At 40.0% G+C, this 27,284-nt stretch overlaps 1 protein-coding gene across 1 annotated transcript; it reads right to left on the bottom strand.

Annotated features, from left to right (window-relative positions):
• Window positions 1-446: 446 nt before the first annotated feature.
• Window positions 447-26,985, bottom strand: cryl1 (crystallin, lambda 1). Its single transcript, XM_041950797.1, has 9 exons — window positions 26,868-26,985; window positions 25,850-25,957; window positions 23,940-24,066; window positions 22,060-22,221; window positions 19,316-19,411; window positions 18,687-18,785; window positions 7,227-7,335; window positions 3,471-3,577; window positions 447-1,018 (listed from the first exon to the last, which is right to left on the bottom strand). Exons 1-9 carry the CDS (start codon window positions 26,891-26,893, stop codon window positions 914-916), a joined length of 939 nt encoding a protein of 312 aa, XP_041806731.1. The 5' UTR covers window positions 26,894-26,985; the 3' UTR covers window positions 447-913.
• Window positions 26,986-27,284: the final 299 nt, after the last annotated feature.

Raw genomic sequence — 27,284 nt, 5'->3', positions numbered from 1 at the left:
GTACACTGTGCAAACACTATATGCACATACTCCACACATATATACATTTTATCAAACCTCTAATTCATATATACTTACCCCCCGTATATAACCTGCACTGTAAATAAATAGTGTTTCGGTTTTAGGCGCAGCTTGTCACATGCAGTGGTCACTTGGGCCTGATATCGCTGTGAAATGAAATGTGCACCATGAGCAGAGCAGAAACGGCAAAGCGAGCCTGATCGGCACTCGTGACATTTTTCTGTTCCTCGCTTCCTGGGATCCAGGACCTTATCACTAACCATTTAATGCTCCAGACATCATCCATTCGCTTTGTTGGAGGGAACAGAGGCCGCTCCAGTTCTCATCCAGACACATCTAACATTTGATTTCACAGTTTTGTTTTTCTTACATGTTGTATTAAGTGAATAAATTAATTATACATATAGAAATTTGTGATTCCATTATTTTATTGATCAAGACATATAAATTCACATTTGTTCATTATCATATAGAGAATTCTTTTACACAGGAGGCCGTTCTGTGGCGTGTAGCACCAAGTGAGATGATTGCTTCAATTCTGTTCTCAGTTACCACGTTGTCAGTCAAATTGCAGACAAAAGGATAAAATATTACATATATTTGAGAGCTTGGTAGTTATGTGCTACAACTATCCAAAAAAGGCATTTAAGAGCACAAACGTCCCAAAATATATTCTCGCTATCAAAATTGTAATCAAATGAGGTGTCTGTCAGCTAAAATCTTATCCGTCTAGAAAATGCCAATTTTCTTTCCCATTTGGTGCTGGAGTAAACATAAACAAAGAGGTGTTGAAAAGCCTCCTGCAGGGGTTATGGTCATACTGGGAATAATGAAATCAGGTTCCTAGTCTCTGATCAGACGTATTGTTGACGTTGGGCCCTGCACACTGATCTTAGTGCTCCTTCTTTAGCTTGGCCAGACCCATGAGGAGCTGGTCCCGCCTCTCCATCCTGGCTGACAGATGCTGCCGGTCGCTGGGAATCAGCTCGCACATCTCCTGTGGACATCAGGGAAGGAAACATATGTGAGAAAAAGCAGTTTGCTCGAGCAAAGATCAGTAGGCCTTCAGGTGAAGGAACCACTCTTTGACAGCCAACCCGAAGTTCCTCAGGAATTGGAAAACATTGGATGAGAATATAGCAGATTGTATTTGCAAAAATATGCAGTAGTAATTACAGAATTGAACATGTACAATTCATCTCTGTTACTTTGTTATGACTTTATGGCACAGAGACATACGGTTTCAGGTGACTCTGGATTGGTCGTGTGTTGTGGCAGACACAGTTAGCCAAGCCTGTGGACAGTAAAGCTAGCCAGGTTATCATCCTGGGTACGGGCTGGTTGAGATGCCTTCAGTCGGGGTGGAAATGAGGGGAGACTTGAATATAGCATGAGCATAAGATGTGGCAATTCTTTTAATTCACAGTAACTGCTGGCCAGTCAGCAAAAAAAAAAAAAAAAAAAGCCCAACACCATGTTATGTGCTGTGACTCATCTTGGGTTAGCAGTTGAGGCTGTAACTAAAGGAAAGAACGCATAAAGATGCAGAGAAATTATGCTACAGTCGTGGTTTGAGTTCACGGGCTGATTTCACACTTTTTTTCCTGTGATTCTGGGTTGCTGTTTTAAGGGAATCCAGCTAATTTCCTCTATGAAGATAGCAAGAGACTGCTACCTTTCAAATGTAAAAGGGGGTGTGTGTTGATACTCCAACCCAGTGCAGACATTTCACATGGGCCATGAGAGCTATGGTTGCTGCTCTCTCTCAGTTTGGCCTCATGTCCCCCCAGAAATGATCCGTCCTTCAGCCACAGTGGCCTTGATGCCCCGCTCGCACTGCCCCAGTTGATTTTGCCGTTTTTTCCTGTGCCTCTTTCCTATCAATGCAGTTTTTAGCCACCAGTATCTTGTTGAAATTCTGGTTCGTAGGTTCGTGCTCGAGCCTGCTGCCGGAAAGTGGGGCTATTCATGATGATAGTTTGACACAAATGTGGCACCGCGAGACCTAATCAAAGTCATCCTGATGTGCCAATGCCACAAAACTGTGACTGTACGAACCTCTGTCGACTGAGCTGAAGTGAGAAAGTTTGATAATTTAGCGAATGAATAAGACCAGAAACTCAACATTTCACGAACTGCTCATATATCACTAAGGCCTAAGAAGTGTTAATGTTCTAATGAGTATTATTAGTTATTATTATTACTATTTATTTCACTGATTATTAAAAATAAAATAATCCTTAATTATTGAGTTTCATTCATAATCCCTGGAGACTTAAAACCATTGTTCAATTTGATGGCCTTGTGGCTCAGACATTTGGACAGACATTTTTGCCCCTAAACTGAAGAAACTCCAGGCCTGCTCAAACATTTGTTTTCAGTACAGTATTTCTTTAAAACCTGGGATGGCTGAAGATAATGTGGTGGGATTTTTAGTCTTGCATCCATCGCTGCTTTCGTACCTTTAGTCACTGTTGAAAATTCTGCTCCTGAGTGTCAGTCTGTAGAGCTCTCGAATATAAACTGGGACGCTGCGTAAATTCAACTGATTCAGTCAGTTTGCAAAGGCAATAATCAGAGGGAACATGACTTTGTTAACAACTCTAAACTCAGGCGCTCATTGAGAAGGTTTCTAAGAGAGGCAAAAGGCACCAGAAAACAAGATCGACTGCTGCTGCACTCGAAACCAGTTTACCTTCAACTATTTATTGCACTGGCTCAGGGTTTCCTCACATGATGACCTTCTGTGGCTAACATTTTACCAGCCTGCGATAGCATGTGACTCAGTAATGTCTACTTAGGAGAGAGCTATTTAGTGCTGGGTGAGAAGGACCTCTTGACTTTCAGTCATGCAGAACTAAAGGCACAATCAACAAACATTCTCTTCATTCGACTGATTCAGTGGGAAGAAATCATAAATCAGGCAACATCATCTGTTTTGGTTAAATCCCCTTGATCTGAATAAATGAACACTGCTTCATTTTATACAGTATAATCACAAGTTACCAAAAGTCAACATGTAAGGCTCGGTGTGTTGACAGGTTCAGTTTAACACACTGTGTGTCATTTCTGCCACTAGGGGTCTCTCAATCAAAACAATGAAAATAAAAGACATAGTTTGAGGGTGATGTGAAGTAGCATGGGATCATGGGAGTTGTTGTCTGCATTGTTAAACAACAGATGAGGCAGCATATTAAAACTTGATCCAAGCCGTGTTTAGTCACCTTCGCTGACTTCCTTCCTAACCCTCTGAAGTATCATCAGGCGTTTCCCACGTCTCCATAGACAGGTGACAAATGAAACGCACTGCTACCTTATATAAAATCATGGAATTCTCTGGGTTTGAACATTGTTAGAAATGTAAGTGCACAACTCAGCAAATTATAATGTGGAAATGTCACATATTGTGCATTCAAAGCATGGTGTCTTTATCCTGCCATCACACTTACATTAATAATGTTCTTGGCTCCTTCACCGCTGAAATCTGGTACTGGTCCAAAGGAGGTCAGGACCCTGCTTATGCCCTCTCCATACCGTTTCATGTAGTCTTCTAAACCTGTGGGAGGACAGCTGATCAAAGGGGGAAGCCAGGATTGAGAACATGGTCGAACAGCACAGATCTTACAGCAGTTGGTTCACATATGCATCATGAAATGTGTCCCACAGCCAAAAAAACTGGCAGAACAAGTTGCTTGCTCTTAAAATTGAAATTTCAAAATATCACATTTTGAACAGCTGTCCCCCACCTATTAGGCGCTCCCCGCAGGTGGGCGGGGACAAACATGTTATGGGAGGCATGAAAATGCAGTAAATCAGCATTGTACAACGCATTCTGAGAGGTGTGCTCATTAGCTTCTCTGCAAGCCTCTGCCAGATGTGGTTACCCATAACACCCTTCTCTGCATACATCCATAAGAACTAGAATGCATATACCTGCCGTCTAGCACTGAACTGTAAAGATCAAACTACAGCTACAGAAGTGATTCTGTGACTGCATGTGTTATATCTCAAAGCTTCAATACCATGCATATTCAGTATTATAGTAATCATTAGTAATAAAAATAGAATTTTATCCTACAAACATTTCCAGGGTCTTCTTGTACAGTAAACAAAAGATAAACAGTAAAGCCAGATGGATAATAATAACAATAACAATAACAACAACAACAATAATAATTATTATTATTATTATAATTTTCTCACAGTTTCTGTCAAATAAATGAGAGCAACTAAGTCATCATAAAATAATTTTCCATTTTCTCTAGTTGATGTTTCTGTCATTATTTTTATTATCATATCTCTTGTTATTTCATTATCATCCTGATGCTTTTAGGTCAGCCTCAGTCTTGAGTCTGAATTCATTGACTCCACAGAGAACCACAGATAAAAACAAGATGAGTTCAGAAGCAGCGTCTTGCGGTTGTGGCTGTCGTGAAACGATGACATCAGTCACTGTGAAATGAGAACTCCTCCTTGCTGACGGCGCACCGTGAACTCCTCATGAATACCTCTCCAGTCCTTTGAAGCTTTTGAGGCTATGTCTACACTCACTCTCAGGGTGATTTCTTGGAATTAATCTCTCATTAGTCGCATTGATTAATCTTTAATGATTAATAGGTGTAGGCGATAGGCACTTGGGCTGATGAATGATTAATGTGCTGCCAAATAATCTGTTAAAGATTAATAAATAAGGGTTCTGTTTTACCACTGCATGAGCTACATAGGAAAAAAAAAACCCTACCACTCCTGCTGTTGGACCCCTGTGGCTGGACAAAACATATCATAAAGAGGGCCAGCGCTATAGTTTATTGACACTGCTGTGATAAGAAACACAGCAGGTGAAGAAAAAAGAAAGATGTTCCCAAACTACCTCACACCAGCTCTTTAATTAAGGCAGGTCAGAAGGTGTCCATTTAAAATAGTTCTGTCACACTGAAACGAAGTTTCACACAAAGATTTGAAAGTGTGACACTTACTTTACATTACTCAGTCAAACAAACGTGAAAATGATTGTAAAAGCTTTCAGTTTTGTCTTCAACTGTACTCACAGCTAGAAAACTGAACATTTCTAAACTCTTAAAATCCACATCATATCTCCTGTTTTATCCTGATAAGGAACTTAGAATGTTTACATGAAACTTAGTGGGACACTATATGACGCAGCAGTGTGATAAGTACCATCTACCTTCAACCAGGCACAGACTTCGTGTGGGAGGGAGATAAGAGTGTTATTTGAAGCTGTGCTATTCCTATTTTACCGCCATTTCTCCAAATGTTTGTATTCCATGCATCAAAATCAAGCATCGAGCCCAGCAGTATCACATATGGCTCTGCTACATATTCAGAGTTCTGCAGTGGATGGTTCAAGTCAATGAAAAGCTTCCCAAGAGTTTCCCACAACAACCCCATGTTTACTGAAGGCCTCTGCAGAGGTGGACAGTGAGTGGAAATTTATACATTTCAGCTTTGACAGGTTAAAACTCAAAATGTTTCTTTTTCCGTTGGCCTTTCACTTCTTCCCCCACGTGTTATTACATACTAACACTGAAAACTTAACTTCAGTGTGCTCTAGAAAATATGTTACTTGTTTTGTGCTGTAAAGCAAGTCTGTGTATTTAACATGGCATCAGAATTAAATCAAATCAAAATGTAAAATGCTTGGTGATGGTCTTGTTAGTGTATGGTAATTAATCTGGTAGTTATACTGTATGTCTAAATAGGAATGCAGCCATTGGAGGGGTAGGGAATCATGCTAAGGCAGTGTTTTGGTAAGCTTGTACTGACATTCGGATGACTTCTTGCTGTGAAACTGGATCCCCATTTAGATCCATTGTAGCCGTTGTCAGTCCAAGCCGATGTAGGAGCAAGCTACAAACTTTTCAGAGCTTCTTTCAAGACAACCGGCTGCAGGTTTTCACTGGATTATTCCTTTAAAGGATAATGCTCTCCTGTACAGGTAAGTGGTTTGCAAAAGCCAAGTCTTTCAGGCAGGGTAGAAAGAGACAGAGACAGAGAGCCTGAGTGCTCCAGTATCTGATTGGAATGATTTAAGGACGGGAAGTCACTTCAGGAGATGGTCTTAGCAATCTTTTGAGAACATGATCATGCTACTGTTTCCTGAGCAGAAAAAAGAGAAAACAGCAGAAAGCTTGAGCACTGTAACTACAGGTAGAGTTGGCACCTGGTTTGAAGGCCGTGATGTGTGCTCTGCGAGTTTTGGATTACTGGTGTGAGGGAGTGCATTCACCGTTACTCATCAAAAGGCTGCTTTGTTCTGCCAAAGCGTCCTTTTTGTGTGTGTGTACACAGTCAGGGTTACTCTCTGGGTTTCACACTCCCCTTTGATATTCTCCATCTCCCTGAGGTTTCACTCTCAGTCTCTCTTTCTCTGACATGCAGCGGAACGCCACAGGACCGTACAGTACATGTATGCTGTGCGGAGACATGGGAGCTACGTTAATGTTGACTCTCACATTTTTCATGTGCCTACGGGGCTGCAGTTCTTGGAGAAAGCTCTTGAGGAATTACCATTATTGTTATCGGAATATTTCCTGAGCTAATAGCTTCACTCTCATACCTATGTTTAGGTGCAAGTACATATTTCCCACAACATAAATCTCATCAGTCACAGAATTTGCAGGTTCTTCTTGAGTGCTACAATAGAATCTGTGCAGTTACTGTGTTAAATAAACAGAAATTATACTTTTACACTACTTAAACTTTCTTTCTAAGTATCTGTCCTCTCCTTACTTTTGTATTACATGCATATGAGAAAGACAGTGTCTGAATTTGTCCTTGTTTGAAAAGAAGAAAGACATTTCAGTTCAAATTACTTTGTTTTTTCCTGAACAAAATCTTTATAATCTCCTTTTTAATTAAAACTAACACTTCAAAATTTTATAGGCTCACCACAGAACTTAACAATGACTACAGAAAATCCATGTAAGTCTGTGTAAGTGTGTTTTCAGTTTGTTTTCAGTTTGTTTTCAGTGTGTTGATCAAAAACTGCATTAAAAACCATTGGGCCCCTTTCCACCATCAACTATGCGTCCTGTCTTCACGCTGCCCAAGACGTTTGTCACCTGTCCTATCTTTCTTTCTCTTCACCTTTCTGTCAGTCAAATGAAAGATAGTTAAGTGTCAGAGGTACGTTGGCCGCTGACCTTCTGTTTGTCTGAGTGAAAAGTCCAAAGAGGACAGATTACCTTCAGGTGCATTGAGATGCATCGTTTCCATGGGACCTATGAAGGCGTAGCGCATTCCCAGCCCCTCTGACATCACCAGGTCGATGTCCTTGACAGAGATAAGGCCATCCTGATGGAGAAATAAGGAAAAAAGTGTTACAACTAGACATTTATGGTCATCTCACTGACTTCATTTAAATGAATCTCCCTTTTGTACTCCTTTCAAAAAGATAAAATCTGTCAATAAATGCATGACTAGACGTCCCTACAGCAGCTTTAAACACAATACTTTCTTTATCTAACGGATCAACCCTAAGCCATCCATCAAGAGTTTGAGTGTGGTGCCACCAACAAACAAACACAGCTCCAACTCTTTGAATAAAAGTGCACGTCAAAATTTAGTCTCCAGGCGTAAGCATATATTTTCCCTGGCAGTTCAACAAAGTTGTGGCTTTTTACCCCCAGGGTTTTGGACCAACCAAGTTCCCTTTGATCCCATCAGACTACTCCCACCATATAGAGTTTCCCTAATCAGCCAATTCTATGTCCTCAGGATTATGCAGGCAGTACAGGGAGGAGAGGGTCTGAGGATGGAGGGATGGATGGAAGGAGAGACAGAGGGAGTGGTTCAGGTGTCTTTGGGTTAGAGATACCTGCTGGCCGGCCACGGAGGAAATCAAAGCTCGGATACAGATACAGAGAGCAGGGTGAGCAAGAGGAGAAGGACAGGGTCGTCTTTGTTTGGGTCCTGCGTGCAACAACGGGCTTGTTATCTGAGCAAAGCGGGATGGTGGGTGGGGTCTTTTCTCCACGGCAATCAATGGAGGCAGCCAGCCGCTTTCTCAGCCGCTCTGCTTTCCAATGCTGGCCCTGACTCAAGGACCATTTTCTGCTTGTGTGTGTTTGTGGGTGAAGGAGGGTCCCTGTTATGTAAGAAGGATCACAAGGCCACTCTCAGGCCACAGGCCTTGTTGCTCAATGTCAAACTTCTGTTGGTGTTTGCTGATGGAAACAGAGGGTCACCCCCCAAATGACAAAGATCTCATAACTGACACTGATTGATTTGAGACCACTGTCACACGGGCGTAATAGGCACATGTGAATGAGGTCAGGAGAACACTATTATCAGAAGATGCCACACATAATTCTGTACCTACACCTGTTCTGTTTGTTCCCTGCACATTGTAATTATGGCGTCGTAAATGAAGTGCCTCAGGTGACAGCAAATGTGTCACTTAAACCAATAACCAGATCAGAAATCCTTAAATGTGTGTCACTGCATTGCGAACTTGTGTGAGTGTGGCTGAGAAATGATAGCACTACGAGGTTTTAAACAAGCCAGTAGTAATTGTACCCAGTTCTATACTGACTACAAAGAATACAGAACTGTGTGCACCATTTTTCAATAACTGAAGGGCTCTAAAGTAGCAGCACTGATTGATTAAAATAATACTCATTCTATATTGTGTTTTGGAGATTATTAGCTTCAATGTAACTGCACAGCTTGTTCTGTTATACATTACATAATACAATTTTATTGCTATTGGTTAACAATGTATGTTGTATGTTACACTGAACATATAGTTCATGTTTGCAGTCCTTCTGATAAAACAAAATGGTAAAGCTGGGGCAATTCATTCCAAATTTTGTTTCTCTGTCAGTTGTCATCTACCCTTTAGAGCAGCCAAGACAAAACTAAAACAAACTGACAACCATGCACTCTAATACACCTCTATAAATCAAGAAGTAAAATCATAATATTGAACAGAATGTGTAGTATTCAAAAAAAAAAAAAAATACTCATCGTGATTTCACTGAGCTCATGGTGACATTATTCAATTGCTTATTTTTTGTGACCAATAGTCCAATACCCAAACATATACAATTTACAATAATATAAAACTGTTTCAGTCAATGTTTTTTTAGGGGACTTTTTTCCTTTATGTAACAGCCACAGTGCAAAGAGTGACAGGAAACATGGGGAGAGAGAGGGGCATGACATGCAACAAAGGTGCCTCCGCTGGGAGTCAAAGTGTGGACGTTGCAGTAATGTGGTATGTGCCTCAACCATAAGGCCACTGGGGCACCCCACTGTTCGGCTGTGAATCGTAGCTCATTTCACACAGATGAATTGTACATGAAAAATAGGTGAGACACGCACACAAAGACAAAACTGAAAGATAACTTCACCAAACTGCGACTTCAAAACATAATAACAGAACTTGTTAGTGCCGAGATATAAATCTAGTCCAGCATATTCTGAGAATTCATTTTATGCTGGTGCTCCACCCATCCATCACTTCACTGTAGACACACAGCAGGGAGGGCAGAGGGGTAAAGCACAGGTCGGCCGGTTCATCTAGTTATCCTGCTCCTGACTCAAGCAGCAATTGAGGTTCACAGCTTATCGCCGTCTTGAGTGTAGACAAAAATAGAAACCCCTCCTTGTTACGAAGAATTTGTCTTCTTCTGAGGCAGATTCAGGTGAGTAACACCTTAGACATTCAGCATGACTTAATTAAAGCCAGGCCCACATTCTCAGATATGACAACTTGAAACTGAAATAAATTGAATAATGATGATTATTTACCTGTTGATCAAGTTTGCCAAGAGCAACTACCAAAAAGACAGCAAAAAAAAGCTTATCATCACAGGAATTTCTCTTCAGGATGTACCAGCGATAAAGAAACCAAAACACAGCCACTACTTCTCATGACACGAGTAAGAAGCGAGCAGGTTGGCTGTCATTCCACTACAAAGGATTTACGAGCAGGTTAACATGATTGTGAGGATTTCTTGTGTCTTTCAATTTCATTTAAAATTGAAATCTTTGAATAAAACAATAATAAAAAGACTCTATACCCCAAAAGATGGGTGCTAGAACGCAAAACGCCTGGCAAAGCAGAAAAGAGAGAGATGAGCACGCCAAATAACTCTCTGCTTGAAGGACGTTAACTAGCTGCTGCTTACTTTCGTGAGGAAAGTCCAAGGTCAAATTTATTTATAGAGCGCTTTAAAAACAAACAAGGTTTGTACCAAGGTATTTTCCATCGAACATAACTGAGATTACCACAAGACATGAGTACTTAAAGTAGCATAATACATAGTGTACACATTCACGTGCATTCAGACAACTCTGCACATCAATGGAGAACGCAAATGATGTCAAGAATCATGAAGGGAGTGTAAGTGGGTAAGACATTATTGTTGAACATGAGTTCAAGGATTTTTTTATCTAATTAGACAACTGGTTGAGGGACTTTCAAGTGAGGCAGGATGAGTGTGAAAGGGGTAGAACAGTATGATCTTTGTCTCGGCTCTTCCTTAGGCTGCTTCATTGTACGCCAAGTCAAAACGTCTTCTGTGAGAAAGGTCTCTTTCTGCTCTGCCATTAAAAAAAAGGCAAACTGAATTGTACATGTCTATATCAGCTGTTTGTGTTTGTCATTTTTGTTTAGCGATTTATTTCTTGTGGATATTTTGTGGAAAGCTGTTGCCAATCGCAGAAGTGAAGTTGAAAATTTGATGTACTAATAGCAAATATCAAGGAGTAAAGCATGTTTTGGAACATGGTTGCTTGATTAACAGAAGTCTCAGTGGTTGTTGGGTTTTTTGCCTCTGGCACATAATAATTAACTTCATTTATATAGCCCGTCACACCAACTACGCAGCTCAAAATGCTTTACATAAAAAAGCCTGTGCTTATTTGTTCATTCTTGTTTTAATATGGCATGTCAAGAGCATAAAGCAGGCTGTAGGACTGAGTAGTCTGTAACCAGTGATGTTTGGACGTATCCCATCAGGTTTAAAACATGCTTTACTGTTCCAAAATACATTGAAATTGTCAATAAACTTGAAACGGGGCCTGAAATTAATGTATGTTGTCATTGACAGTTGATCAGTTTCTCCAGTAGTAGGCAAAAGTCCATTTTCAGGACCTCAGAGCCAGTTGCAGAATGTCAAAAGACTCACCATGAATGATAATCATCTTGTTACTTGAATGTGTAGAGTGAATACCTGCAACAGTACTGTTAGCTTCCTGACAGATGTGTGACCCATAGTTACATTTTGAGTTGCACCTTGTGCAGTTGCTGCTATAAAGTCAATAAACCGCTCATTCTCATGTTTCTGATGCTGATCTGATTTCAATCTTCTTTTTAAGAAATGCATTTCTGTCAGCTGCTCACACTGTGCAGCTCATAGTATTTGCCATCTCCATCCTAATTCCTGCTAACGAGCCTTTGCAAGGCAACATACAAGCCAAGTTTGTGGAATGTTAGCTGGCTAGTGAAACACTGCTAACATTAGCTGCTCTGTCAAATTCACAAGAGTGTCTGCTCCTATAGAAAGAGTCAGGATACGGGTAAGATGCTACTTGGTGTAATTTAAGCAAGCAGCAACATGGAGCGAGATTTACCTGCAAGGGCCCACAACATGAGCCCACTACAGAGTCTTAAAACAATGATCAGGAGGACATACTGGGAATAAGACGAAGTGTTGACCTGCTATCAAGGATCAATCTCCAGTAAGCACGTTGGTCAGCCGTGGTTTCCTCACAGTTTGTTGAGGTAGCGCCCATGCTAAAAACAAGTGGGATTTTGCTGGGTAATCCCAAATGTTTCAATAGATTTGACATCAGAGACATTATGTCCTTGTTTTTCCACATCTTATGAACCAAATGCAAAATTGTTGAGCTGTTTTGAAAATGGCAGAAATTCACCATTTATTACATTCTTTTAATGCAGGTAAATTGTACTGTGGACATTAACAGGCCCAGTTGCCATTAGTTCAAAGCTCTGTCTTCATCTACACATAACTTGATTTGTGGTCCTGTGGTTTCAGACACAGGACCCAAACAAACTGCATGGTACAAACAGTGCAAAGACAAGTTGTTGCCTTTATTCTGTCTAGTCAGTTAGCCTTTTAATTTCATTTGTACTTCACTGTGAACAGTTTCAGTTCATCAAGATGATTTATAATGCACTTAGCTGGAGCTCCTTTCAGGGCTAAGTTTGACACTTTTAACAGCAAAGTGGCATTTTTGTCAGCTATGACCTAATAGTGCCCTGAGGGTCAATTCTACACAGCAGAAGCCTCACAAGTGACGGATCCATGGACAATATGGAATGTCATGTCGATATGAGTCTGAGCTTCCACAGGCCTGTGTGAAGACACAAATATCACACAGTGGACGCATGGATGCTACGTTACAGCCAGTACAGAGTCTGGAGGGAGAGGGACACAGCAATCTCTGCTTTCCTTGAGGTATGCTGAATGCTTTCAGTCTCAAAAGCTGAAAGCCAGTGGAATGTCACCCCCAGTGACTGTTGTTGTTTTCTTGTGTTTGGAATTGACTGACCAAACAAGGGCTTTCACCTGACTGCACGCCCACTTGGCTCATCGGTGGACCAAGAAGCTCCTCTTGGAACTCAGAACACAAAATCATTAGAGGAGAGTGAGAACAAATGTAAAAATTCCATTTCCATGAAAGAAAAAAGATGCTTTTGTTTGTTGAATCTGCCATGAAAGGGAACTGATGAGGAATATTTAGAAAGCTAAAATATTTGATCAAGCTAAAATTCAAAACAGCCATCAATTAGTGTCATTTGGTCATTTTGATGTTAAAATACACCCACATTTAATCAACAAAACAATATAAACACCTTACATGACAGTGTAGTTCTGAGTCTACAGCATGCTGCTGGCTCTGTAAGGTTGTACTTAGGTTCAGCAGTGCTACAAGCTAAATATACCAACATGCTCACAATGGCTATGATAATTTACAATAGTTGTAAAGATATTTCAGTCAAAACCACAAACATCAACCTCATGGTGGCGCTAGAGGAAAGTCTGAGAATCCCCAAACTCAGTACAATTCATCTTCTGAGGACCCTGAATGTTTCATGGCAAATTTCACAGAAGTCCATCCAATAGTTGCTGAAATCTTTTAGTCTGGGTAAAAGTGGTGGACTGACAGACCCACAGGTCCACACCGTCATCCATAGAGCCATGGCTAAAAATAATCATATAGTCAAGTCTTCTCTGACAGTCTGAAGACAAATATAGAGCTGATCCAGTTTCTCAGAGGTTATTATTTATTGCAGGATCATTGTATTGGATTGTTATTGGACTGCATTAGTTCAATTCATTAATCTGGTAACTGTCTTTATACTAGAAATGTTTGAAGCCTGGTAAAATCCACCCAGCAGCCTGCTGACTGATGTCACTTAATTCACACACACAAGCACTTCTGCGAACATATGAATGCCATGAAGACACACGTTCCCCAGGCTACTGCACATTCCTTTAGGGTTTGTCTGTCATTTTCTGGCAAACATTCAGCTGGAATTTAATTGGAGGATGCCTTGACATCAAGAAGAATGCAACTAATGGTCACAACACTGAAATGAACCTTTGAGAGCACAAATGCCATAGAGATGCAAAGTTACCCTGAGGATGTAGTAACTGGGTTTACCAGCCTGTTGTGACAGTTTGTGCACATTCCTCTCGGCAATACACTTAAGTCATCAGCTTCTTTGGTTTAAAATCTGTCAGTATGTCACATGATCTGATCAGAAAATAAGTTGTTTTTCATAGCATGGTAGTGCTGCTTCCATATTTTGATTTAACTTTAGAAAAATATATTTAATTAAATGAGAAATAGCTAATCTTTTTGCATGTTTTTTTTCAAATTTCTAATTATGCATTCCTGAACAGAAACATTTGTTTTAGTGGTTGTTCTTCACTAATTTCCGACTTCTCAGAGAATTCCAGCGTGCTGGCTCAAATTTGGGTATAAAAACATGAATTCAGTTTAAATTTCCTCACTCCTGTTCAAAATGGTGACGCACAGAGAACTCACTGAGAAAGAAAGAGTCTGAATTAAAGCATTTCATGATGCCGGATGGTCTTTGAGACAAATAGGGCAAGACATAAAGTGTTCTCACAGTGTGGTAAGTATGCCTTGGACTCTGGGACTGGTACTTCTAAAATGTGTCAAAGAAGAAAGCTAACTGAAGCAGATGTCAGGCACCTCAAGATTTCAGGTACTAGAGACAGAAGGAAGACCACTGCTGATCTTCAGGCAGAGATTAATGCTTCTAAATCAGAATCTGAGACAGTCTCCAAAATGGCCATAAGCATACGACTATAGGGACAAGGCTTAAAGGGAAGAATAGCTGCTAAGAAGCCATTATTAAGGACTGCAAACATCCCAAAACACCTCAAATTTGCCAGGGAGCACAAACACTGGACTGTAGATGACTGGAAGAAGGTACTCTGGACGGACGAGTCCAAGTTTGAACTAACTAACTAACTTTGAACTAAACAATGCCAGCAAGAATGCAAGCTGTTATCAGGGCCAAAAGAGCTCATACAAAATATTAAGATCTTTGGTTAATACATGTGAATAAGGCCTATTTAGTTGCTCCAGTTTGTTATTTGTCTAATAAATAACAATACAATTATAAGTTTGAAACAAGTTTTTGACAGATTTCTGAAATATTTGTGTTGTCTAGTTTTTATGACAGGTGGTCTAATAAATTTGTTAAGCACTGCATTTATTTGGTTATTGCCTTGGATTGTACTTAGTTCAATTCATTGTTCTGGCAATTGTCTGTATACTATACATTTTTTGTGAAATCTTGAAAAATCCACCCAGCAGCCTAATGACTTAACCAACAACATATGAATGCCATGTGCACATGTTTCCCCAGGCTACTGCATAATTTCTTTAGGGTTTGTTCGCCATTTTCGGTAATCATTCAGCTGGAATTATTTGGAGGATGCCTTGACATCAAGAAGAATGCAACTAATGGTCACAACACTGAAATGAACCTTTGAAAGCACACATGCCACAGAGATGCAAAGTTACCCTGAGGAAGTAGTAACTGGGTTTACCAGCCTGTTGTGACAGTTTGTGCACATTCCTCTTGGCAATACACTTAAGTCGTCAGCTTCTTTGGTTTAAAATCTGTCAGTATGTCACATGATCTGATCAGAAAAGAAGTCGCTTTTCACATCATGGTAGTGCTGCTTTCATAATTTGATTTCACCATAGAAAAATAAAAGTTTAATGCCATTAGCTGATAGCCGATCTTTTTCCATGTTATTTTCAATTTCAAGATTCAGGATATATAATAATAATAAAAATATAAGAAAGTAATAATAAAATAAAATAAAGATACTAGAATAAACTTAACTAACATGCAGATAAAAATATGTGTAAATGCAATAAAAATATACCAGAAATGAAAGGCAATAAGAATATACTAGAACAACAGTAAAATATACCACAGCATAAAATATACCAGCAGCATAAAATATACTATACTCAACAGCAGCTGAAAAAACATATACTAAAATTTATATAGTGCAAAATGGCTGACCATTTAGTTAAGCATGTGTGTACCTAATGTTAAGTACACAGAAGGTGCAGGTGAAGGTGGAGGTGAAGGTGTAAAAGTGCAGTGTGCAATCAATTATTTTCAGTTTCAATTATTACTTATGAAAATGTACATTTCCTCCTTGTGACTTAAGTGTTGTTACAGAGATTTTACATTTTGGGGTCATCAAGGTTGAGAACGTAATCTATCAGTAACTCATGTGAAACAAACTTTATCAGTCTTCCAAAACACTAGCTTAAGAGTAAGTAATGACTGGTATTTAAAAAAGGAGGAAACAAAGCTGTTTGTACACACCCATCATGGTCTGTGCACTTTGAGATTTGAGTTCAAATGTAAAGTGCGTTATAAATAATATCTATTATTATTACCCATCAGCAATGATTCAAACTTGCACTCTCTCTGTTCAAATAATTGGAAGTTTAAAGAAAAAATGATCTAGAGCAGTCTACACCTACACTGTCATAATCTCATCCCAGTCAATGGAAAGCCTACTATGAGTTGACAGCAGAAGAAATCTGCCTTTATGCATTCATCAGCACTGTGGAGAATTCTTTAGGGTGTAAAAAAAACCTTTTGAGTGTAAGGTCACATGAGTAATGAAAATATATTTCTCTTGTTTGTAGGTCACCAAGTTGTTAGACATTCCTTGTAGTGTCCCACGGCTGTATAACAAGACTATTTGAACATTATTTTTCCCTTTTTCACCGTTTCAACCCTTTGTACATTTATTGAAATTGTAATCTGTGTTTGTTTTTTATATGACTTGTTATGGAATATTTATTGGTGTTATGCTCTCATTCTTTGATCTGTGCTTTGCGAATCTTGATTATTCTCTTAATACTTTATCTAATTCATTGTAAGCCTGTAATAGATCTCATTGAGGCCCTTTAATGGTTAAGCAAAGTTGTAAAGTATATAGGGCTGCGACTAGCAACTATTTTCCTTGCTGATTAATCCATCAGTTATTTCCTCGATTAATAAATTAGCTGTTTGGTCCATAAAATGTCAGAAAATGGTGAAAAACATTGTATTTCCCAAAGCCCAAGATGAAGTGCTTGTTTTGTATATGTATAATAGCTATCAATTAATTTAACAGCTCACAACTTATTGATTATATTGTTATATTGACTAATTGTTACAGGGCGTAATGACATTATGTAAACTATTGGGGAAATTCGCCGTCATAGTTCTTGTTCTTATTTACATTTGAATTCATGCTTAAACTAAGTTTTTGAACCCATTCTTGTATTACTCATTAATGGGGACATAGATTTGCTTACATGTTCGCATTGTGGCGACTCACCTTTCTTGTTAGGGAAAGAGAGAAAGAGAGAGAGAGACAGAGAGACACAAATCGAGAGAGAAAGAGAGAGAGAGACATTGTCCATCAATCTGATAGAGTTACAAAGTGTAGGAGTACTTATGTACTTAGGAAAGGAGTACAGTAGTGTCAGGGACAAGAGCACAATGTGCTGATTTAGTTGTGAAAGAGCTGCTCTTTGTGACATTTCTACACTGAAAAGAGATGGAATGAAGAGGCAGAAAGAAAAAGAGACACTGATCTTAGTCCCTCTTTGGAGTTATTATGGCCTGTGTGTGTCAGCCTTGGAGTGAGAGATGGGATTTCTTCTGACAGTAGCAATTAATCCCCACAGAGGGCAGAGCTAATTCATTACAGCTTTAATTATCTTGTAATCTAGTCAACAATCAGCACAAAGGAGGCTTTGTTTGGTAGGAAGAACCAGTAAGAGACCCAATCCAAACTCGGACCATCCACCACTAACACCTACTCTGACAAAATGATTGCAGGCATTCACAATATTGGTTGTCAGTGAGATTATAAATTCTGTTTATGACTCTGTTTTTGAACACACGCTATTTCTGATAACAGATTTTTTGTCTTTAAGGGAAACTACCAAATTCACCCTGAGAGATCAGTTTAATAGCCAAGGGAAGTATAACTTAACCTGTTCAAACAACTGCATAATATTTTCTGTGTCTCTAGAGATCAAATGTGAGAAAATAACCCCTATGATGCATCACATTTTCTAATGCCAAATGCAAAATCACTGCAGTAGGTCTTCAATATCTCAGAGCTTAACAGGCAGCTGCATCTTACATTTTCAGGTTTTTCCTGACAGCGATTCCACAGGACAAAAAATATTACAATGCAACACATTGTCGTATGCTTATGGCCACATCCAACATTTAAAATGCAAAAGAGAAAAGCACGAACCATAAAAAGAGACGACGAGAAAGAAAGTTGTCACCGAATACGTGGTACAAAAGTTTATGATCCTGCTACAGAAACATCTGTTGTCACAGTGTTCAATAAAGGCAGGGTCGTGTGAGGTTCTGGTGTCAGCAGTATTTGAGGCCTGAACCACAATGAAATGCTAATCTTGATGTGAGTTCAGTTCAGGTAACTATTGTCATCACGCTCATTGTCCTTATTATCATTCTAGCCATTCCTCCATGAGTTAGCATGTAATGGTGCCTGTCATCGGAGGCTAAAGCTCATTTGCTGTCATTGTGTTTCTTTTTGGAAGGAGCCGTGGAGATTATAGCAGCGGGCTGATAAGGGGCTTCCTCTTTTCTGACTCTATTCCAAAACCATCAGCAGCTCAACAAAGCCTCACACTCGGTTCTTATTCTCAGTAACCACCATTCAAACTCTGACTTGATGTTAATGTCATGTCAAATAAGGGTAAATGCAATGTCCAGAAGCAAACCCCCCCTCCCCCAGCACCACCACCGCCGCCCGACTTCCCGTGCTGCTCTGTTGTTTTGGGTCGTCAGAGAAACTGGCTGCACCTGAGTGGTGGGTGGGTCCAGAGGGACAAAAAGACTGCTCTCCCAGGCTGTAGTCTCTCTGCTGGGCAGCCTCTGTGTCTCTGGTCTGTGTGTGTGTGTGTGTGTGTGTGTGTGTGTGTGTGTGTGTGTGTGTGTGTGTGTGTGCACTTCCTTTTGTGACAAGCCTGAGCCAAGTTTGTGCCAAGTGCAACAATTGACCTACCACTGACAGAACTTAACTGGTTCACCTAAGGACAAGACCACCACCCAGACAGACTCTGACCTGGACCAGCCTCCAGGACTCCGCGATTATGGCCGCCTGTACTCTGTTGAGAGCGAAGCCATCAATCTCTTTCTTCAGACAGACGGGCGCCTGGCCAACCTGAGCCAAGAGAAATCAGTCATGACAAGAATGTCAATAGCTCCTAAGATCCAGTACTTGTGTTTCTACACGTTTAAGAAGTGTACAAATGTAACATTTACATTTCTGCTGACCTTAGTACACTCAGGGCTTTAACCGATTTGCTTCCAAGAAGCCATTGGTCTAACATTGGTGTATTTAAGCATGTTATGAAATTCAGCTTGCAGAGACTTGCAAGGATTTGAGACTTGCTTGGAAAATAAAATCCTCCACAGTGAAGTGTTTCTTGCCGTTATTTTTTGTCAGAGGTTTGTTATCATTGTGTTGTAATCCAGGGACTAGCGACACAATCAGACGCGGATGTTAGATAACCAGGCCTAGAAACCAACTTACAAACAAATGGACACTGTGAAATGGTTTGTGAGGTGGGATTCAACACTAAACACACCACATTAGTCCAGTTCTGGCCTCCTTTCATTTTCATTTAAGTTTTTTGCATCTGACGTACATAGTAATTGATAGCCGAAGATTGTGGGATCTGGGATCTTTACCTTTGTCATTAATGCGTGGGTTGTGTCCATAACGGTCGCTGCTGTCTCTGGGTGAGGTACCAGCTCCACCAGTTTGACATAATAGGGTGGGTTTACCTGGAGAGCACAGGACAACAACACACCATCCAGTGGGTACTTCACTTAGTCCCACATATTAGTAAAAATCTTGAGAGCTGGTATGTCATTAGGGTTACTACATTCACTTTTCTATCATAGACTTTTATCAAATAGCAGGCCGCACTGCACCATGATACACCTGACTATAACCACATTACACTCATCTTGACATTAACCTGTGTTATGCTACACATTAAACACCATTCTGTTGTATGCTGAATTATTCTACAAAATACTGCAGTGTTATCTTACAATACACAGTACAATACCACCCTCACTGCCTACTTGGATGAGATGATTAACACGAAGTGGCAGGTGATTCCTACACTTTTGGCACATCATTGAAAATCTCTCAACATCTTACTATTCATTGCAATGATTCATACATATATGTACAACACTTCCCTTTTAATTTTTTCTAAAGTCATTTATTTCCTGTTACATTAATGTACCTCACTCATTATTATCATTGTTAATTGTTATGTGTTTCTGTTAATATTGTCATTACTGTTCACAGAACTCTAGGATGGGAGGGGGGGCAATTCAAGTCACGGTATTTTTTTGTGATGATTCCTAAAATACCATTAAAACATGTTTACAAACAATAACAGTACCCTCATGCTTCCTCAGTTTCTTCATCTATGGTAACATTAAATCCAACTTCTGTATCAAGCTTAGTTTTTTGTTTGTTGTGAGTTTAATAATATATATAAAATGACATGGTGAACTTCTCATATATTGTGATGTGTTATTAAATTTGTGTAATCCTAAATCGGTTTGTGGGCAATAAAAAATGAGGTTGTGTAGTTGCAGTATCTTTTGTTCAAAATATTTTAGAACATATCACGGTACTGCTAACAAAGCCTCACCATCAACATTAACTGACTAGACCACCAACTGCGCTAAAACTGTACCTTAGTGAACGGTGGATTATTGTTGGCTATGGAACCAACTGTACTGTGATAATGGACGCATATGATTATGTAAAGTATGCAGCATTTATAATGTTAACAGAATGGATGTAATTCTACAAATATGTATAATTTAAGTGAGAAGATGATACAGTTCACCACACCACACCACACCACAGTACGCTATCCTGCACCAACACCTTGACATGACACCTTACACCACCTTTCCAAACTAACAAGGTATCAGTGTCAGAAAAAGAACAAAATAGTGTAATTGTGAGCTGACAGCTAATCCCTATTAAGCTTGGCGTTGAGCTGTAACTAAACCTGTCATTTTAACTGCAATGGTTTGAACGTTAATAGACTGAGTGCCAATTTCAGTTTGCGATTCACAACTTTGCAATTGACTTGACATTATCGAAAATGTTGACGACAGCTAGGGCTGAACAATTAACACAGATATTATCAAAATCACAATATGACCAAGGGATTATCCAAATCGCAGGAGCTAAAATGTTTTGATAAAGGTGAAATGTGTCACCGTTATAAATGAAGCATTGTGGTGCTACAGAGTTCCCTGGCCTGCAAATCATGTTCTCCAGATGTAAGGGAACATGCTTGTTTGGTACAGACCCCAGCAAAAATTAAATCATCATTTTCATATTTTCTTCACTGAAAACAAAATGCAAAAATTACCATCAAACTAAAATCATGAATTCATAACCTAATATCTTTTTTTTTGCATATCATTAAGCCCTAATGACAACCCATCTGATACACTAAGCAGAGAAAACACCAATGCTCTCATGCAAATATTATGTTCTCTAGGTCTGGCATAGGTGGATGATTTTATGATTTCTATTTCTTACTATGTACATGTGTAAATGCTCAGAATCACATAAAATAAAAAGGTATGCTTTTTATATATTATATATACTTTTATACGTTTTTGATTGTCAACTGGCATCACTGCCATTGACAGTGGCATTTTCATAAACACCTGGGACACTGATAAACATCTGCTTATTTGTCTATATGTAACAACACAGCTGACTGTGGTGAGCTGAGACACCCTTCAGTCCAAAGTTGACAAGGAAACATGGAAGGTGGTAGAAGCAACACTTTCCCAGTCAAACAGACGGGTCTGGTGTAGCTGTGGTTACGAAGTTTGACAACTCTACCAACTACTTACTGTACATGGCAGCAGCAATGACCACCACGGAAGTTAAGTTGTGCTCTATAAATCCTCCTTATGGCTACAACATTGAAAGAGGTTTGATAAAATGAGTGACAGAACATTTTAAACTGTATTCTCCTATCAGCTATTGGACCTGACAGGTTAGAATCTAGCTGGTTTGTTTAGATAAATTATTTTAGTGGTAAATTATAAGAATATAAAAAGTGGGTAGTTTAGTAAGGCAGATTTGTGTTAGTGTTACAGTAAACCTGATGACTGTGACGACCAGTAATGAACTACAAAGATCCCAATCAAATAGAGTAAATTATTTACAATGTCTTCTAAATATGTTTGAGATGTGTGACTGTTGATTGTATTTTTCTTTAAATGTAAACAGGTGTCTATGGCTGTTTTTTACTGTATTTTTACAATGGCTTCCACTAGATACAGCAGTAACGGCAGGGTAAGTGTAAAATGGCTTCCCATCATGTTGAAATGCCTTTACACAACCGCTGATAGAGGGCTGAAGTAGCACTAACCGGATGGGAGACGAGGCAGCGACTCCTGTTCTGTACTTTAGAGAAGACGTTGCTTGGCACCAGGCAGGAGGTGGAGCTGCTCAGGATGACGTCTTTGCCCACAAGATGCTCTATGTCCTGGAAGACGTTCTGCTTGACCTCAAGCTGCTCAAATACACACTCCTGGAAAACACATGCAGGCACATGCATACAGGGAAAGTGTACACACAGAAAGAGATGTACGCACACACACACACACAAAAGGTCAAGTTTTTGTTCCATGGTATGCGTCAAACTACAAACTACTGAGCCACTGAAAATGTGTTCTGACAAATAGCATGTTGAAGGTATTGTTTTACATTTTAAAAACTGGATACGCCCAGGCTGGGCTTGGTTTGTAATTTTTTTTTGGAAAGGAGTGGCTGTCAAAAGATGTAGTGGCATGACAATATGCTCTTCAAATGGCATTTGTGTGTGTGTAGAACTGCAATAACTGGCTGGGCAAGCAGCATGCCTGCTGCGTAACAAGGAGGGCATGCAGAGAGCACTGATCTCTACCCAGGCTAAAAGTCCTCTTCTATGACATGCACATCTGGCCAAATTGCTCCCAACGCTGTGCCAGCGGTGTGCGAGTGTGCACGTGAATGGTTATTGCTCGTAAGGAGCGGGTGGCCCCTTGCCACCAGTGTGTGAGTGGGTGAATGCCGGCTCATGTTGTGAGGCACTTTGAGTGGACAGTGAGACTAGAACAGTTCGATATAAACACAGTCCATTTACCACAGCACATTGACAGAAGTGAGGAATGTGAGGAGTGGCGCCGTATGTACGGTCCACTATCAATTGGTATGTCCCATATTGTTCCCATGCACCAAGTGCAACACTGTGTGGCTGGGAGGTTAGTATGGGTTGATGACAGTCACAGGGTATTGATATGCTCTGTAACCAGTCTGACTGAGATAAACACCTATACTTCCTCTACTCCACAAGGAACTGTGATCTACTACAGGGTGAAACTTGTGTCAGATGGTATCCTACTAACAGGACACGTGGGGCTGACAGGGTATTTCCCCATTTCTAATAAGTCCACTATTGTTCCTTGTTCGGGTGAGTATTGATTTATTCTAGCCTCACCTGTCCCTCTGTACATTGATCACCACTGGCGTGATGAAGAGCACTATTGTCTGCTTTACCAGAGTCAGATACAAGACATTTTCCTGGTTTCCATTTTAAGTGGCTGTGTTAAACGTGACTGAGTTAGGATGATAAGCAAGTGTTCATTGTTGAGTCTGTGTTTGTGCTCTCATTATAACAAAGACGAGATGAGTGATTAGAGTGCATGAAACACAAGGGAATGTGAGATAAGGCAAGAGGAGTGAGCCACGTAAATTAGTGACTGCTTTTGGGGATATCGGTCTAAACTTTAACTTAAAAGTGTAGAAAAACTCAGCTGTGAGCTGTATGTTAAGGTTTACTCAAAATGTCACCAGTGGTGTCTGAGGCATCATGCTATATGTGGCACAAATTAACCAATGATTTTTGCGCCCCCTTGAGGATAATCAGTCTCATTTTGAAAATGCCAGAACGTACCACACTGAGGTAGCTGTAATAACTCCAAAAGTTGATTAATGACACAGACTCTTGCTTGTGATCCATGGTTCAGCCAATAAATGAACCAACAAAATAGCTTCCCATTGGGTCTCAAACTCTATACTGTACATTTGAAAATATCCTCACTGCAGCGCTGGGAGGCAACACATCCCCAAGTTTCACCAAAGCCTGACCACGACCAGGATACGTGTGTTGTGTCGAATGTGTGATGGACTGGATCTGTAGTAGTTTAGCATGAGGGAGGAACAGACAGACTGGCATGTGCAGGTGCTGGGAGTGGTCAACTGTATCACCTGGACAAAGAAGGCTCCCTCCAGTGCCTGAGCCAGGTCATCATAACTGCTGAGCAGGGCGAGCTGCTGCGTGGAGGTCAGCTCCCCTCTCAGCATGCCGGCTTCCTCCAGCTCCTCCAGCTGCTTCCTGTACCAACACAGAGCGAAAGCTACGGTTAACACTCAAGCTCACAGTTTCTACAAAGACTTCATGAGACAAATTGGCCCTTATGACATGTAACTTCATCTTTTAATGTCTAAGGAGTCATTACCACAATACAAATTCAGCAGCATTTGAGTAGTTCGATAAAACCTTGTCTAAATTATGTTAACACATTAAGAATTGAACCAAAACCTTAGATTAGATTATACAGAAATGCTTGTGGGCAGATGCCTGAATGCTGTCAGGCTGGTTTTCCAGCCAAAGTACAAATCAAAATTAACTGGCAGCCACTTATGGTAGCACAGGCACAGCCATTACTTGGAAGACATTGTTTCAGATGAGTCAGCAACATGCATACATGAATTTATTTGTCAAAACAAATGTGACGTAAAGTAAATTACACTTCACAAAAACAGGGTACGGCATTAGGGACAGTCCTCACAGCTTGTTCAGCAGGAAATGACACACAAAGGGAGACTGAAAGACCAGTGCAATGACGACCTCTACTGTTCATACGGCAGCTGGATCTACAAGAGTCTAAATGTTTGTGTGTAAATACCAGAGGCAGCAGCAGATGAGCTTTTTACAGGATAAATCAAAGTCATATTAATGACTTCCTGCTATAGAGTTGGGGTTTGTTTCATAGTTTCAAGGGCTGCAGCTCTTCTTTATATTAGGTTGTTTTTTCTGACAGTATTTTCTACAGCAGTTTTCACCAAAAGCCCTTTGTCATTCACCAGCAATGTTTAACTAGCGATGACTGGGCTGTGAAGGAGTTTTTAGGCTAGAGCATGTGTTTGTCCATGTGTTCTTGTAGTGAGAGAAAGTCACTGATCATGCAATGCCCATGTGTTTTCTCTGTAGGCACTGGAAGGAAGAACATGTTATATTTTGGACAGGATCCTCGTGAGTCATGGTTGCGTGGAGGCCAGTCTGTATGTCTTGTTAATGTTCTCTTCGTGTTTTGAAGCCATACACTCCTGTTAGCTAAAACTAAACTAATACTAATAAAATAACAGAGACAGATCATCATAAGCTTCAGAGAGTCAATAAAGTCAACCCCAAAACTCAGTGAACAGTATTTCTTATCTTAGCCTAAGTGTGATATACCATGCAGATAGCTTTGATGTCATTTGCCAAGGCTTGGAGATATTGGCTATAGCTCAAATGGATCTTAATGGTATTTGATTTGTGGTGCTCCAAACACCAAAAAATCAGTTTTGAAAATCTCAAAACCATGTCACAAATATAAAGAAATGGATCCTTATGATAATCCATATTCAACTAGATGTTATTTTATTGTTGCTCTTTTTGGAGCCTTGGGAGACAATTTTGTTTTCGTTACCGCTGTAGGTTGCTACAGTTTGCAGTTTCATGTGTAAAGTCGATTCACGTCTTTTCTGACCTTTGTATCTGGCTTGTACTGTGCGTTTTTGTTGACACTATGTAACTTTGATTGTTGTTTTTCTATTGAAATTGTTTTGTACAGACCCCAGGTAGAGAAGCGACCACTTTGTGGAAGCTATGGGGATACGAATAAGAAATACAAAGTACTGTGACCAAAATATATCAAAATTTTTTCTGTAATCCAAACTTTTACACTTTATTTCTATAGACATGGATTTAGAATACTCCTCCTGTCATGGCTGACAGGATGATCTAAATGCACAGAAGAAGTTGGAGTGTGTCTATTACTATGGCTAGTGGATGGATTACATTAACTGAGACCAGATTACAGGATGGTTTATGCTTGTGTAGTAAGCCTGACCTGATCTCTGTGATGGCCTTAGCAGCTTGTCCTGGTTGGTTGTCATAGATCTTCACACTGAAGCCTCCACCTACAAACACCATAGCCCAGGAGCGGCCTATCAGCCCACTGAAACACACACACACACACACACACACACACACACACACACACACACACACACACACACACACACAAAAGACATTTCAGATGTTCACTCTTCTTCGTAATGAAATTGAAATCCCATTAAATGATCTGTACAGTTGAACACTGAATGTGACAATTGGCAATTGACAATTTCTTTTTTGGTCTTAGTCCTTCTGTTCTTATTGCTGTGGTGTGTCTGCACCATCACCTCCTCCATGGACATGCTTCAATACATCTGGGCCTGTGTCCTGCTGCTGTATCTCACGTGCTTTGTCTGTCTCTTTTTGCAGTTCCTGGCACTTCACTTCCCCTACACAGGGAGGTTAGTTACACAGCAAAGGCCCTGCAGGTTTTGCTGTTGCTATATCTAAGCACAAGTGTCAATTTGCAAAATCCTGCATTGGAGATGTATTTCTAGTGGGTTTTGATTTTCTTATTATGGACATGTTTGCATGTTTATATTAAGTCTCAAAACTTGAACAAAAGAGTTCATTTATGGCTGTGACGCTTTATATTTACTTTCCAGGACTACAAGAGGTCATTTCAGAGGTCTGCCAAGTTTTTCTGAGTACAGAAAACTGGTTAAAATGTAAGCCTAAACAAAGTAGGAGCCTCAATACAACTACTAGGCTACTTCATAAGGTGAGCTGAGCCTTGTCTACAATAGCAAGGATTCTAACGTTAATGAAAAATGATTGAAAGCAACCTCAATTAGCTAAATGCCAGGGGATCTACGCTTGCATTCAGAAATCATATGCAGAACTTCAAACAAAACATTGCACCAGGAGTATCATTTCACAAAAACAGTTTCTAAGTGTGCTGACTTTCATGCCAGCTACATGAATGCATTCCATAACCAGTGGACATCATAAAAGCATCTTTTCTTGCTCACCTGCCGATCACAGTAATGATCTTCATGTCAGCAGAGCTCACTTTGAGAAGTTTTGGGTTCAGCTCGGACAAACGTGACACAAAGTCAATGCAGGTCCGATGAAGGGGTCCACTTGTATCACAACTGTAGCACCGCCCCTCTCGAGTCACGCTGCTCATGCGTACGGTAACCTAGAAGGACAAAAAGGAGCCAAGCGACTGCAATGAACGACACTTACCCCACTAAAAACAAAAACAACCACATATCCGCCATGTTTTAGCAGCAGTTGTTCAAGTTATATTTACATTGTTTACTGCTCGCTATTTTTATATTTTTATTATGTATAGTTTGTTCTTTATAGTCTTATTTTCACTTATTTCACTGTGTGTAATGCTGCTGCTGCACTGCAATTTCCCAGCTTGGGATAAATAAAGTATA

The sequence above is a fragment of the Chelmon rostratus genome, chromosome 13 (assembly GCF_017976325.1).
Source record: "Chelmon rostratus isolate fCheRos1 chromosome 13, fCheRos1.pri, whole genome shotgun sequence".
Taxonomy (NCBI): Eukaryota; Metazoa; Chordata; class Actinopteri; order Chaetodontiformes; family Chaetodontidae; genus Chelmon; species Chelmon rostratus.
Note: the sequence above shows the minus strand (reverse complement) of the source record. Positions and strands in the feature narration are given on the sequence as shown.

Coding starts and splice junctions, on each gene's coding strand:
- cryl1 (XM_041950797.1), bottom strand. CDS start 26,893: ATGAAGATCATTACTGTGATCGGCAG. Junction 25,958..26,867: donor ATCATTACTGTGATCGGCAG/GTGAGCAAGAAA, acceptor TGTGTGTTTCAG/TGGGCTGATAGGCCGCTCCT. Junction 3,578..7,226: donor GCATCTCAATGCACCTGAAG/GTAATCTGTCCT, acceptor GTCCTCCCACAG/GTTTAGAAGACTACATGAAA.